Source organism: Diceros bicornis, chromosome 18 (assembly GCF_020826845.1).
Source record: "Diceros bicornis minor isolate mBicDic1 chromosome 18, mDicBic1.mat.cur, whole genome shotgun sequence".
Lineage (NCBI taxonomy): Eukaryota > Metazoa > Chordata > Mammalia > Perissodactyla > Rhinocerotidae > Diceros > Diceros bicornis.
This window is the reverse complement of record NC_080757.1, coordinates 19,952,691-19,967,964: the sequence shown is the minus strand read 5'-3', so window position 1 is coordinate 19,967,964 and position 15,274 is coordinate 19,952,691. Positions and strand designations below refer to the sequence as shown.

General features: G+C 52.9%; 1 protein-coding gene across 1 annotated transcript in view; it reads left to right on the top strand.

The window, feature by feature from the left end:
* Window positions 1-15,034, top strand: part of KSR1 (kinase suppressor of ras 1) — a 149,282-nt gene extending 134,248 nt beyond the window's left edge. The window contains exons 16-21 of the mRNA XM_058560305.1: window positions 2,793-2,926; window positions 3,680-3,811; window positions 5,266-5,401; window positions 6,806-6,939; window positions 9,815-9,895; window positions 11,825-15,034. Coding sequence (XP_058416288.1) covers window positions 2,793-2,926; window positions 3,680-3,811; window positions 5,266-5,401; window positions 6,806-6,939; window positions 9,815-9,895; window positions 11,825-11,903 — 696 coding nt within the window. The 3' untranslated portion in view covers window positions 11,904-15,034. The remainder of the gene's footprint in view (window positions 1-2,792; window positions 2,927-3,679; window positions 3,812-5,265; window positions 5,402-6,805; window positions 6,940-9,814; window positions 9,896-11,824) is intronic.
* Window positions 15,035-15,274: the final 240 nt, after the last annotated feature.

The window sequence follows — 15,274 nt, the reverse complement described above, 5'->3', positions numbered from 1 at the left end:
TTTCTTTCATCTTTTTTTACATAAATAAAAATGAAAGAAAAGCTTATTTGTTGCTTTATTGAGCAACAAGCCCAAATAAAAACTGGAAAACTGCTGGGTAGGGGTTCCTGTTTTTGTTGAAAAGCTTTCTCTTACCAGCTCCCACCAAGTTTTTGCCTCTTTCCTGTCTTTCCTTCCTTTTCTCCTGGCTTCGCTTCTTTTTTCTCCCTCCCTCCTTCTGTCCGGTTTATTTGAGTGTCTTTAGAAGAGAAAAGATAAAAATCACGATGACTTTTATGGACAAACCGAGATTTCCACATTGACATTTCCATGGGGCTAAACTAATGAATTAAACTTTTGAAGCCCCCCAAACCAAAATATCACCCTGGTGCCTTCGTTTGCAGTCTGTCTCATTTCAGAGAAGGTGGAGGGAGCTGCAGTGTCACAGCCATTTCCCGTTGTCCCCAGACTTGCCAGACCCTGCTCCTCCTCTGTCCTCCCCCCACTCTGCCGCCTCCCCCAGGCTGTTTTCTCTCCTTGTCGTGAGAGCACTGGGGGAGTCTGTCTGGTTGCTGACTGGCTGAGTTGGAATGAATGAGCCATCTGGAAGATTCCAGAGCAGAAGAGAAAAGATACTCAGAGGTTTTGGAGCTGCAGAGCCGGAAGCCGCCTCTGCTGGCTTTTTTGGTTTTAATCCTGCTGAAAAACCATGTCCTTCCCCTTCTGCTGAGAACTTCTGAGCCACTTCCTTTTGTATGTGTCTCTGATGTTTTGGGGCTCAAAATATGATAAAGGGGCCTGACCTTTGGTTAGAGGGTTTGCAATTTTGTGGCCACTCTGGGATCCCCATGCAGGTATGGGAAGGGAGGAGAGTCTGTGTTCCAGGCCCTTGATGCTTTATATCTTGTCTCTCTTTATGTTGGCCTTTTGAGGCTGTGACATGTATTTTATAAACAAGGCTTAGAGAGGTACAGCGACTTGTCTTCAGTCACATAGCTGGTCTGTGTTCAATCCAAGGTGGGGTCTTTGGCTCTCTTTGGCCCCTGAGGAAGGCTTGAGCCTTGGTTTGGGTTGGGAAATGGGCAGATGTTTTAAGAAGGATCGTCTTACGTTCAGGATGGAGTTTTGGGAAGGAGCAAGTCACTGTTTCTGAACTCCCTGCTTCCATGGCAGGATGCCAACTCTCCACAGGCCTGAGGGAAAGGGCCACAGTGGACCCCGCACCCTCCCATCTCTCGCAGGACAGCATCTGCTTTGTGAAGATTCTTCTCTGACGCTGTCCAAACCCACTTGGATCGAGCTCTGGCCTCTGCTGAGTTCTGTCTGGTTCTGCCTCATGCTCGTTCTTTCTATTTCCTAAACATGGCCGGTTGTTTACCTTTCTCTCCCTCACTCGAGACTTCTCAGGATGTATGAAGCACTCTGAATCACCCCAGTGGGAGACTGGGGGGTGGATTTACACGTGCCTCTTTCTGAGTCGGCAGGGACGGCCATTTCAGTCGTGGATCTTGCCCCTGTTCCCAAGGGCATCAGGGCACACGGGAGTCCTGGGTTTGGCGTTAGAAGACAGCTTTGACCTTGGATGAGGTCATGCCTGTGTCAGGTCACCCGTGTCCCACACACCTGGCCAGTCAGTGTTCAGTCCAAATAGAGCGTTGGTTAGAAATCACCCACCCCTGCCCTTTCCGTTGACAGACGAGGAAACTGAGGCTCAGAAGTCAAGTGTCTAAGGCCACACAGTGAATTAGAATCCGAGCTGAGATGGAACTCGGACCCCAGATTTCAGTCTCAGTCCAGGACTCCTTCGAGCACAGGTATTGGGACCACCTGAACTCAGGGACTCCCTTTGTGGGAATTCCTCTCTGTTCCCCACCTGAGCCCTTGCCCAGCCTGAGGGTAGAGGCCAGCTGTGCAAAGCCTGATAGAGACCCCAGATCACTCAGGTCATTAATGACTTAACATGGATGGTATTGCAGGGAGGAAGACATGAGACAGAATAACAGGAGAAAGTCAAACAAAGCTTAATAACGTGGATACGTGGGAGAAACCCAGGAAATCTGAGTAACCGGCCAAAATGGCTGAAGCCACCACCTTAAATACCATCTTTAGTTAAAGACAAAGGAGGACATTGTGGGTAGTGATTTGGGACTTTAAAGCGGAGGAAGGCAATTGACATGGAGGTGGAAAAGCAAATGTTTGATAAATGTTTGCTGGGCCACCTATAAACAGTGTGACTCAAGAGAGAGAACTTTGATAAAAATGGGCCTAGCAAGGTTCCTTCCAGTCTACCACACCCAGAGTCATCTGTGGTGATAGCTCCTTCCTGGGACAGGCCTTCTTTCTTAAATTCTTTTAGGCAGTTAGGGGAAAGGTCAGAGTTTCTGAGTCTTTCGTTCTTAAAAATAATCAAGCTAAAGGGACATGTTTTGGGATGGCAAATTCTGATCCCCCACAGTATCATTACCCTCCCCCACCCCCCAGCTCCCCACCCATCACCTTCTCCACACCTCACACCTTTATCCAAGTATAAGGTGGGTGTTGGACAGCGTGGTGGCATGGAAAGAGCATGGACTTGGCTGGAACCAGATCTCAGCAATGCTACTTAACTGCTGTGTGGCCTGGGGCGGGTGACTGCCCTCTCTGAGGCTTGGTTTCCTCACCTGTAAAATGGAGACACTTATGCTGCATAGCACTGTGAAGATTAAATGAGGGGATCTGGGTAAGGGATCCAGCTCAGTGCCTGGCCCAGGGCAGAAGCTAAGTCATCATCACTCACTTCCCTCCCCGCTGATGTGAGGCTCGCTGTCTTCCAGGGCATGGGATATCTACATGCCAAGGGCATCGTGCACAAAGATCTTAAATCCAAGAACGTCTTCTACGACAATGGCAAAGTGGTCATCACAGACTTTGGGCTGTTCGGGATCTCGGGCGTGGTCCGAGAGGGACGGTGAGTTGGCCGTGGGCTTCTGGACAGAGAGGAACTGGGCGGTGCTGGGTGGGCCCGAGATCCCCCTGAGGTCTGGGCACTCTTGCTGTCTGTTGCTGAGGGGCAGCCTTCCCTGTAGGAGAGGCCAGGTTTGCTTTGTCCTGCCCTTGTGGTTCTGGTCCAGAATCAGGCTTGGGTGACGTTTAGGTCCCTCATAGCACTTGGTTCTCAGGCTGACTGACCCCCACGGAGGCTAGGCCCCCTCACTCGCATTTTCCCTGTATGCTCACCGACCTAGGCAGGGGACCAGGGTTCACATCCCTGTCATGAGGAAGAGCTTCAGGTATTATTTCCCCAAATCTTGAAGGGGTGGCGGTGGGGAGAGAGGCTCTTCCCCAAGCATCGGGGTACCCCCAGGAGGGAAAGTGGCAGCCAGGCTGCAGAGCCAGCCCCAGGCCAGGTGGTGAGGTCTGCAGGCAGATCTGATTTCCTGCATGGAGAGGTACTCCACTCTCCCAGGGTGGAGAATCACGCACCTTCAGGTGCGGCTCCCTGCCGATGCCCGTTCTTGGCCTGCTTTCCTAGAAAAACCTGGTCATCACTCTCTTGTAACATTCCTCAAAGTGCTGGTGCCTTTGCAAGTGCAGGGTCAGCATGCTGCTTCCTGGGCCGTGCGTGGGTGGCGTGCCAGCCCTGGGGCAGGTGTGTGCCAGGCGGGTCTCTTTGCTGTTGGCTGAAGGCCTCGTGTCCTTGCCCTGGCTTCTTGGCCTCCAGGCGAGAGAACCAGCTGAAGCTCTCACACGACTGGCTGTGCTACCTGGCCCCTGAGATCGTTCGTGAGATGACGCCCGGGAAGGACGAGGATCAGCTGCCGTTCTCCAAAGCTGCTGACGTCTATGCATTTGGGTGAGGAGGCCCCTGGCATCCCTCCTCCTGAGGCCAAGTGTGGCCAAAAGAGAGGGTCCTGCTGGCCAGCAGGGGCAGGGGAGGCGTGCTTTGAGTCCTGGCTCTGCAGCTTGTTGTGTGAGTGACCACACCCTGGATCTCCTGTTTCCCCACCTAAATGGAAGAATAATGGTACCTTCCTGATGGAGTTGTTTCGTGAGGACTGAATTAGGTAATTGTATAAGATGCTTACCCTGGGCGTCAGTCTCATCCATTGTCCTGTGAGGATGCTCACCAGAGATAACCAAGAACTGTCCTGGGAGAGTGGGGAGTCCTGTCAGCCAGCCTCTAGTGCCCCCCGAAGAGCTGGGGTGCTGACCAATAGGAAAATAGAGATATAATATGAGCCAGATATATAACGTTTTCTTTTAGCTACATTAAAAAAAAAAGAAAGAAGTGAAATCAGGTTTTGTGTGTGTGTGTGTGTGTGTGTGTGTGTGTGTGTGTGTGTGTGAGGAAGGTGGGCCCTGAGCTAACATCTGCCAATCCTCCTCTTTTTTTTTTTGGCTGAGGAAGACTGGCCCTGGGCTAACATCCATGCCCATCTTCCTCCACTTTATATGGGACGCCACCACAGCATGGTTTGACAAGTGGTGCGTCGGTGCGCGCCCGGGATCCGAAGCGGCGAACCCCAGGCCGCCGCAGCAGAGTGCGCGCACTTAACCACTTGCACCACCGGGCCGGCCCCCTGAAATCAGTTTTAATAATGTGTTTTATTTAATTCAATATATCCAAAATATTATCATTTCAACATGTTATCCAAATAAGAAAATCAGGGAGATAATTTACCCTACAAAGTTTCTGAAATCTGGTGTATATTTTACGCCTATAGCACATCTCAGTTCCACTGCCCACGTTTCAGTTGCTCAGTAGCCCCACGTGGCCCATGGGCAGCCCAACGTTAGACAGTGCGGGTCTCATGGAGAAGGTGCCATCTGGGGGAGTCGAGAAAGGCCAGGGGACGTGGAGAGGCTGAGTGAGGGCCGCTCGCTGTCACCCCTCAGGGCATCTCTCCGTCTGGGGTGGTCTCCTCCTCCCTGACCTTTAACTGCCATCCCCTTAGCACCTGTGTGTGCCAGGCGCTGGGCGCGGCATTTCTGTTACTACTCAGACAACCTTGGAGGGAGGTATCAGCCCCGCTGAGGTTAAACAGTTGTACCAGGATCTCTGTTCAGAGCCTGCGCCGCCTCAGACTTTCCCCCACGGTGGGAGCGCAGGGCCATGGATCCTATAGTGCCCGGGAGGAGCCTCCAGGACGCTGTCACGGCAGTCCCTGAAGCCTGGTGGGTGAGGAAGGCTGGAGAAGGATCCTGGATCCTCTGGCTGGGCCCCTGGCATTGCGGCAGCAGAAGCCCCCGGGCGTGAGCTGGGGCGCAGCCGTCCAGGATCTCATGCCGCGTGGGTGGTCTCCATAGGACTGTTTGGTATGAGCTGCAAGCAAGAGACTGGCCCTTTAAGAACCAAGCTGCAGAGGCCTTGATCTGGCAGATTGGAAGCGGAGAGGGAATGAAGCGTGTCCTGGCCTCCGTCAGCCTGGGGAAGGAAGTCACTGTAAGTAGCCACTTGCTCTCGGAAAGGGGAATAGGACTAGAGGGTGGGGCCCAGGCACGTGACATGGCTGCCCCAGAGGCAGTCGTGTGTCGGGCAGACCTGTTTGCTGTTGGCTAAAAGGCCTGTGTCCTTTATCGCCCCCACTGTCAACCATTTTCTTTAAAAAACCATTATCTTAAAAAAAAAAAAAAAAACTGGTAGGAAATAAAGATAATGGTTTTAGTTGAATTAAGAGATGAAAAGATAGTAAATAGTAAAGCCCTGTAAGTTACTAACATGAAAGAAGATGATAAAAAATAGTCACTACACAAGGTACGAACAGTGGGATTATTGTAGTATCAGGTCTTTCTCCTTAATGTTTTTCTCGACTGTTCAAGAACAAATCAAAGTTTCCACGGCAAATTTTTCAAAATGCCAAATCGTAATCCAGCTGCTGGCCTCACGTTACTGAATACCTGTCATGGTTTCCCTGTATTGCACTTGTAAGTTTCCTTGCCCAGGCACAGTGATGCATAAAGGACCCGGGGTCCATGTCTTCAGTGTGGTCAGTGATCACCATGTGTTTGGGCATCAGAGAGGACTGGAGCAGGTAGGGGCCAGCCTGGGTGTTAATAAGGAGCTCCAGGTGGTATCTGGGCAGCATAAGGATGGAAGCATCTGGAGGGATCACCTGGCACCTGTCCAGGTCAAGAGCTAACTAAGCTGTGAATTTCATGTTGAAGTCATGAACAGTGTTGGCAGGGTCACCATCTGCCCTATCACGTGAGCACTTTCTGCCTGATCGTTTGTGCAGGCCTATTTTGTCACCATAGTTCTCCTGAATCGAAGCGCTGAAGGGGTATGCTGTGTACATGCGTGGATCCTGGGAGCAGGCAGCAAAAGGCCAGATGAGAAGGGCTTTCCTCTGGGGGCAGGCTTTCCCCTGACTCTCACTGCTGCCCTGTATTTGGTCCTTGTCACTCCAGCCTCCATTCTTGTGACGCTGAGTCCTCTACCTCCGTTGCAGCCTCACCCTGCACACATTCTGAGCATCTGCATGTCACCTATCAACACGCTGCCTTCCGCTTTCCATTCTAAAAATCGACAACCCATTTCTGATCTCTTTCCTATTACCTGTTTATTCAGCTTTGTTACTGTTAGTCCATGGGGGTCTAAGAAGGAAGGAGGGGAGGCAGGCTCATGTGCTTCATTTTGAGCTGGAAGCATGAGAACTCTTCTGCAAGTCAGTTATTTCTCAGCCCTCCTTCAGCAATGGCCAGTCATCTCAACGTCGGCAGGATGTTCACGGGACCACCAGCTGGGGGTGCTTAAGAGCGTTGAAGGGACCCTGTGCAGAGCGCTCCAGCCGTGCCCTCCTCCCTCCCAGCCAGCTCTCACACCCGCTATCACCTGCTGCATTTGCAGGAGATCCTGTCTGCCTGCTGGGCTCTCGACCTGCAGGAGAGGCCCAGCTTCACCCAGCTGATGGACATGCTGGAGAGACTGCCCAAGTTGAACCGACGGCTCTCCCACCCCGGACACTTCTGGAAATCTGCTGAGTAAGTACCCCCTCAGTGAGGCAAACCTGCCAGCCAAGCATCCTAGAGGGCACCGTGTGCTCTGTCTGCCCAGGACCTTGATCTGGGGCATACCAAAGCAGACTAGTCAGAGGTGACTAGTCCCCTCACCCAAGAGATGCTAGGGTTTCGTTCACCTCATTTATTTTGGAGATTCCTTTTGACAGGCTAGTGTCTCCAGTTCTCCTCTGTGAAAACCTCCATATCACTGTTAGCAGACCAGTGCTGACGCTGGGCCCAGGCTAGGCCCGGACAAGAAGATTCTGCCTAGGAAAGGGCCGGACAGAGCCAGCTGGAAGTCAGAGCAGCGTGGGCACAGAGCATCACCAAAATCAGCAGGGCGGCTACTGCTTAGAGTGACACAGACTCAAGACAGAGCTGTCTAGCCCCCAGATCAGCCACCTGTTTTGGGGACCATGTGGCCTGGGTTTATGTAGTGCTTTGATGCTAGAAGCCTCTCCCCTCTTCTGGGGAATCACACGATCCTTTGCACCCTTGTGGTGCAGGGGTGGAGACCTGGCCCGTGGAGACCACTGTCATCTCTTCTGCGTTCTGTCTCATTCCCTTTTTTATTTGTCTGTGTGGCCCCCTCTGCCAGAACCCTCGAAAACAGACCTCTGCCCTGCCATGAACCCTTTGTGAGAATCTGGGGAGTCCTTCCTTGTTCTGGGCCTCAGTTTCCACAGCTTTAAAAAGGAGAGGTTGGGTATGATCAGAAGTGGGCAGGGGCTGGCCCCATGGCGTAGTGGTTAAGTGCATGCACTCCGCTGCTGGCGGCCCAAGCCTGGATCCTGGGTGCGCACCGATGCACCGCTTGTCAGGCCATGCTGTGGCGGCATCCCATATAAAATGGAGGAAGATAAGCATAGATGTTAGCCCAGGGCCAGTCTTCCTCAGCAAAAAGAGGAGGATTGGCATGGATGTTAGCTCAGGGCTGATCTTCCTCACAAAAAAAAAAAAAAAGTGGGCAGACTTGTCAAGGGCCACATGGGAAATATTTTAGGCTTCATGGGCCAGAAGGGAAATCGAGTTACAGCTCCTGTCACTGGGATCTGCAGTGTGCCCAGCAGCAGGGCCAAGCGATGACACCACCCCGTACAGTCTCTGTCGCAACGACTCGGCTCTGTCTGGTGCGGGAGAGGCCACAGACAACGCGAGAACCAGGGGCTGGCTGTGCACCAGTAACTTTATGGATGCTGAAACTTGCATTTCATGTAATTCTCACATGTCACAAAATATTCTTCTTTTGTTTTTGTTCCCCCCAGCCGTTTAGAAAGGTGAAAACCATTCTTAGTTTCTGGCTTGTACAGAAACAGGTGGTGGCCCATATGTGGCAGGACCCCTGGACGAGATGAATGGTTTTAAACTTTTTTAAGGGGAAGGGCACTTTCTGAAAGTGAGATCTCACACAGAGCCCCAATGCATAAACAGATAAAGTGGAGCTGCTCTTGATGGGAGTGGGAGGCAAGGGCCTGTCTACCCACCCTAACACCCAAGGTAGCCCCTGAGGCACCCAGTCACCGTGTGTGGGTGTGTGGGGTGTGGGGTGCAGGTATGTGGGGCCCCTGCAGTCGCACCACTGAGCCCCTGGAGAAGCTGCACCCAGGTCTCACACCTGCTGCTCAGGTGTGTGGTGGCTGCAGCACTCCTCCTGTTCTAGAAAGGGCCAGATAGTAAATATTTTAGGCTTATGCATCATATGCGCTCTGTCACGTGTTCTTCGTTTTTTGTTTTATTTTTTTTTTTTAACAACCCTTTAAAATGATCAAGACCTTTCTGTGGCTGGATTTGGCTTACACATATTTGCCAGCCCCCGTCTTGAAAACAAACCCAACCAGCCTTCAAGCTGCCGGTGAAGGAGAGGCCCGGCATGGGTCGCCTGGGCAGAGGATGCAAGTAGGGGAACTTGGAGAAGAAATAGGGAAAACTTTGCCGATAGAAGCCAGCTGCGGGGACAGTCTGGAGGAAGGGCAGTTTGGGGTTGGGAATACTGTAACTTATAGTGCAATATTAGATTCAGTATTTTGCTCTTAAGATGAGTCAGAGTCCAGTACAAATGGGGGGTGGTACAATGCTACCATCAGAGGTGTGGGTTTCACCAGCCAGTGCTGAGAACCTGGGGAGACAGGAGGCCAGGGCCGGGCCTGGCCAGCGGGGAGTTGACGGTTGAATAGAGGAATGAACGAGGAATGATCACAACATGCTGAGCACGGTGAAAAAGCACAGCCTCTGTGGGAGTGAGGACGGGGCCTCTCTGCCCACCCAGGGAGCTTGAGGAACGGCCTGCAGACGAGGACTCAGTGGAGCTGGGCTTTGACCAGGAGCCTGGGGTCTCCTGGACTTGCGAGAGGTTCAAGGGTCTGGCTTGTCAGACCTTGGGCAACTCATTCAACATCTTGGCCCTGATTTTCTCATCCACAAAAGAGAAGGCTGCTCTAAGTGGGTGCTGGCATTCAAGAGATGTTTCCAGATTCCATAAGGACCAGACAGCCCCACCTTCTCATTTCACAGGTGGGAAACTGAGTCACAAATGGAGGTTGTTTCCTGCCCAAAGCGATCAGTTTTAGCCCCTTCCAGCAAAGAATGCCAGCCTACCTGAATGAGTCTCTGTCAAAGCTTCCTGTTCGTGATTTTTACTTCTACACGTTCAGCCTCTAATTCTCGTTTTCTCTTTTCTTTTCCATCCGTCTTGTTGCTTTTTTATTTTCGGGGGGTGGCTGCTGCGCTGGCCTGTCCTGTCATCCTCTCTTCTCCCCGCCATCCTGATTCCTGCGGCTCTTCCTCCTGTCCCCAACGTCATCACCTGCTGGACTGCGCTCTGCCCACACCTGGCGAAATGGTTGTGGGCCACCCCCAGGCGCTGGCGGAGCCGCTACTACGGGAAAGGACGTTACGGTCACCTTGACTTTAAGAACTCCTGTCCGGTTCTGGAGGAATAGTGTGTCTTCTGTTACTTCCCTCATTCTCGGCCTGTTTACGGTTATCCCTTTGCCCACCCTGCTTCCTGTCTGTCTCTGCATCCAGTTTCCCCATCTTTGTGTGTTTTATTCCCATTAACCAAAGTGACGTTCTTACAGCTGAAATGGCCACCAGCAAAGGCCTCGCAGACTTGGGTTTCTCTCACTGGGCTGAGAGAAGATCCACAGCATGTGGCAGGGCCTCTGTCCACACACCGTGGCCGATGATGGCTTCTCCCTGGCAGGGAGAGAACTCAGATCATTGGTCTGAGTCCCCAGGGTGTCCTCTGGCCAGAGCTTAAAGAAGGGAATGCAGTAAGCAGAAATAGTGAACTTCAAGAAGTCGGTTTTGATAGTCAGGGGCTGAGCGACAGTGGGCTCTGTAGAAACATTCTGTGCCTGTGTCCCGGGGGAGCTAGGGAAGGGTTCCCTGTGCCAGGCTCCCTTCCAAGCTTGCTCTGCTGCCAAGCCTGGGATGGAGCGGGGTGGGGTGTCCCTTTCCCTCTCTGCAGGGAAAGAGGGTGTCCTGCTCTCTGCCCTGGCCAGGCCTCTGCCGCTCCCCTTTGGTCTCAGGTTCTGACTGCTCTCCCCTCTTCTCTTCCCCCCTGTAGGTTGTAGGCCTGGCTGCCTTGCATGCCCCTGGGGCTTTCTTCCTCCTAATCAACAAATGGCACCGTGACTTCTGCTCAGATGCAAACTGAGATGCGGGCACTAACCCAGGGGACGCCATCTCTGCCGCTCCAGTCTTCTCTCCTGAGACTTCTTTTGCTTTGTTTTTAAAATGGCCCCTCCCCTCTCCACGGCCTGCGTGTGCCTGTAACTGCTCTCCAGGGAGGATCCCTCTAATGGACCTCCCCCAGAACCGCCTCCCTGGGCGTGACTTCATTCTCTCTAGCTCTCCTCCTGTGGGGTGGTATCATTTCTGTTTGGGTAGTCCTGTCTCCCTACTAACACCTCAGTGAGGTATATCCCCCCTGAGCACACCGGCCTCCTGCTGGCTGTGTCCACAGTATGGGGGAGGGCTGCTTGGCTGTTAACTCGCGGGGATCTTGTCCCACAAGGAGTGGAATGATTTCAGAGCTGCCCAGGGCCAGTTCCCTCTGGAGGGTTGGGGGGGTGGACACCAAAAGTCCTGTTGCCATGAAAGACACCAGCTTGGAAGGGCTGTGTCCTCAGCGGCACGCTCAGGAAAGTTGTCCTAAAGCAGAGGGCGGCCTGTCTCCAGACGACTTCACTGATGAAAACAAAGTGTCAGCCCCCTCCCCCCGCAGATTACTCCCTTTAGAGCTGCCCAGTGCAGACAGAAAGTACCAGACCCCAAGTCAGAGTTCATCAAGAGTGTAGCTGACAGGCCACATGCAAAGTCACCACACTGCTTACCAAATGCAGATTCCTGGGGCCCCCAAGAATTGAGTCTGGGTCTCTGGAGGCAGGCTCTGGGAATCTGCATTTCAGCCTGCTTCCAGAATGCTCTGATGGACCCCAACATTTGGGGACCATTTCTAAAAGGAGCCTGTGATGTCACTCTTGGTACTGGGGGCAGGTTTCTCTTCTCTCCCAATTCCACTTGGAGCAAGACCTTAACTGGGCTGTAAATGAGAAAGCAGGTTAGATGAGCCCACAGTAGTTACTGGGCATTCTGGGGTGCTGGGGATTCTGAGATGAGCAAGCCACTGCCCTGCGGTGGGGGGGCAGCTAAGCCTTGGCCACACTAAGCTTTAGGCCCCTCCTGTCTAAGTATGACCAGCAGCAGCTCTGCCCAGGCTGTCAGCTGTGCAATCATTCTCACTTCTTGGTGGGGCCGGGTCCTCTGCTGAGCTGCTGGACCTGGCCTACTCCTTAGCTAACGTTACCCTAATTCTGATCAAGACCAGCAGGGCTATAACCCTTGTTTTTGTTCCTCTTTGCAGCATTAACAGCAGCAAAGTTGTACCCCGGTTTGAAAGGTTTGGCTTGGGCGTCCTGGAGTCCAGTAATCCAAAGATGTAGCCAGATCTGCCGATTTCGTTCTTTCTTAAATGTGTTTCTAAAACATCCAAAAACCACTACGACAAAAAAGAAAAAAAAAAAGCCAACACTCTTCGAAACGTCAGCCACCCCCTCCTAAGTGCTGCAAACCGGGAGCAGGAGTCCTCGATTCAGACTCTTCCAGACTGAATGGGTCCCGGAGGTGGAGCTGTACCTGCTGTTTCTTAAAGTGACATCACCAACAACCAGCCCTGTCCTGACAGGCAGCAAATGTTTACATGTATGTTTCTGTGGCGTGAACTCGATGTTTTACAATAGGTAATAATAAAAACAGTCTGCGCTGAGGCGCACTGGCGCCGTCGGCCGGGATGGCAGAAGTGGCCGTCCCTTCTGGAGGACCCTGTAGGCAGTGAGGAGCCCACACTGGGCCTGAAGGAAGAAAAGCATCATGACTGGCTGCTCTCGGGGAGGATGGGGGTGCTACAAGGTTTGACCCAGCGTCTGGCCCTAAACCCCATTAGTGGGGAATTTCCCTCTGTAGAGTTCTCCCCTTGTCCTGTCAAAGGACACTGTCCTTTCCTCCTCTTGCAGAGGAAACCCTGGCTGGGAACAGAGCTGGATTATGAGGGTCAGGAGTTCGTGCTTGAGTTCACCTCTGACCCCTGTAATCCAGCCCATACCTGCTACAAAAGTAGAGACGGATGAAATCCAAAATAGCGTCCGGACTGACCCAGTGGTTCCTAGCCAGGGTTTCCGCTACCTGTAGAGATGTTTCTTTTGTGAAGCCCCCAGGAAGACACCAAGGAGATGGGACTCAGGGCCTTGGCTTTTTAAACACATCCCAGTCCCTGACTGACATTTGACCCCAGAGCTAAGGGCCTATCCCAGCAGCTGCGTATACTATGAATGCTTGGTTGGTGAGAACAAGGGAGGTGGGGGGAGGGAGAAGCAGCAGGCACAGCTGGTCCCTGAGCCCACCCTCCCGGCCACAGGATGACCTGGCACTGGAGAAACCCATCATCAGTCATGCCAACGTTCTGGAACTGCCCACCTCTTCCACTCCTCCGTCCTGTTGAAACCCCTTAGCCCACTCCTGACTCCACTACTGTCCATGTTCAGAGCTGTTAGCTGAGATGGGAGGCAGGGGCCCCGCACCCCTTTCATTTAGACCCAGCTAGTAAGCCCCCCGATCTTCAGAGCCTCCCCAAGCCTCGAGTCAGGCCTCCTACTTGTGTACATTTGTACCAGGAGGGGCCAGACCAGGAAAGCCCGTGATGTGAGAGTGTTGCATCCTGCCTATCTATCTTCATTAGAAGCTGTCACCTAAAAAGTTCCAAATGGCAAAGAAGCCCTTCAGTGGACGTTATGTCATGTTAGGCTGCAAAACCAGAAATGACAAAGGGTGATGCAAGTGGAGATATGGTTGGATTCAGACCCAGAACCTGTGTCCACGCTCTGAGCTAAGATGGGGAGGCATGTGGCCTTCCCACCCCTTTCAGTTCGACCCACCTAGCAAAGTCCCCAATCTTCAGAGCCTTCCCTGGAGTCTGGCCAAAACATCATATAAAACGGGCCGCTCTGCCTGGAAGCTGTGAGACTGCCTTCTGGTCTCCGGGCCAGGGGCCCCTTGGCAGACTCCTACTTGGAGAGAGCTTGCAGTGCAAGGGACCCAGGCCTCCTGCTGCCTGTCAGCACCTTAACCCTTTGCATTCAGGGCGTAGGGGGACAGCAGGGGCTGTAAACTAGCCGGATTTTTTCTCCTCTCTGGGACCGTTTTGCCCCATCATCCCCTTGGCCTCCCCCCAAGCCCTCTACGGATCTCCCAGACCCAAAGCCACATGGTGTGTGACCGTCACCTCTGGCTAAGTCAGGCTCCTTCCCACATGCCCGCGCCTTCCCAGAGGTCGCACCTTGTGCATCTCGGGGCCCCTCACCTTTCCCCTCTGAACCTATGGACATGCGGGCGAACCCAGGGGTTGGACGACAGCCAAGCAAGTCAGGCTCAACTCCTCCCTGGCCCCAACTCACAGCCCACGGAAAGTCACCTGGGTTTTGTTTTTTCTCATGAGTGTCACCCACTGGTCAATTCCAGAAGCTTTCATCAAACACCTATGGTGTCCTGGGGACAGGAGCAGTCGCAGTCCCCACCCTTAAGGAACTGACGTTCTAATGGGAGAGACCTGATGTCTGCCAGGAACCCCAAGGATGGAGCTGAAGGACTGGGGGACACCCTCCCGACTCTCGCCCTGAGCCTCTGCACTGCCTGTCATTTAAGAGAAACACCCGAGGGAAGCCCCCCACCTGGTCCCCTTCTCCCTCTCTCTAAGTGACTGTGAATTGAGGTTAGAACATGCTTGCCTGCCGTGTGCTCTCCCCGTCTGCTCTAGAAACACATGAGGGACGGCAGATACTGTGAATTCAGCCCTCACGCCAACTGTGAAGGGGATGGAGAAGCTGGGAGGGCCTCCTTGGTGAGAGCTCTGGGGACTACCCACTGGGGCCTGAGAGTGGAGCCCAAGCCTTGGCCCTTCAGGGCCCTCTAGTTCCCAGCCTCACCTCCAAAGCTCAAAGTCTATGTCCCTGCTGCCTGGGGCCACCCGAGCCACAGCCTCCTGGGTCTCCATCCAACTCAAGGTCTCAAGTCCTAGCAACGTCCTGGTTAGTCGTGAGCAACGTTTTGCAAAGTTGACCTCTCCATGTCACCAAATCAAAGATGGGTGCTGGGCCCTGGAATCCCTTTGCCCTCCCGTGGCATTTCTTGTGATCAGAGGGGGAGGGCGAGCCCTGTATGCCTGTGGTGGTGGTCTGTATTGATTTGGGGGGCGGGCAGAGACATAAATGTGAAGCCAATTAGGGAGCTCGTGCGATGCTGCAATGTTAGGATTTCATCAGTGTGTGCAAACCCAGCGTCTTCTGCGGCCACGAGGCACACACTTGCTGTTTTTGAATGTGATGTAAAATTTGTACAGTAAAAGTTTTTATATTTTCTATCAACTGCATTTGTCTTCCAGAAATGCTATTAATTTAAATTAAAATGGTTAGTATTAACGAATGTGCTATATCCGGGTTTTTTTGCCCCTGGCAAGAACACACCCTTTGTGCCGAGCCAAGCCTGGGTGGCTGGAGTTTGCGAGTAAAGTTGTACCAAGGTGTCCCGGGGCTCGTGTCTGCTTGGGTCAGATCCAGATGAATTTGGGGGGCCGCTTGGATGGATGACATGGGAGGACAGGAATGGAGGGATCGGGGATGTTTGGACCCTTTCTGTGGGTTAAGGAGCTCTTTCCAAAGAAAGAAGTTACTCGTGGACCTCTAAGGCAGGTATTTTTAAATAGAGGAATGGAGAAGGAACAGCATCAAAGGCCCATGATGCACAGAGGAGGGTCATCCACCCC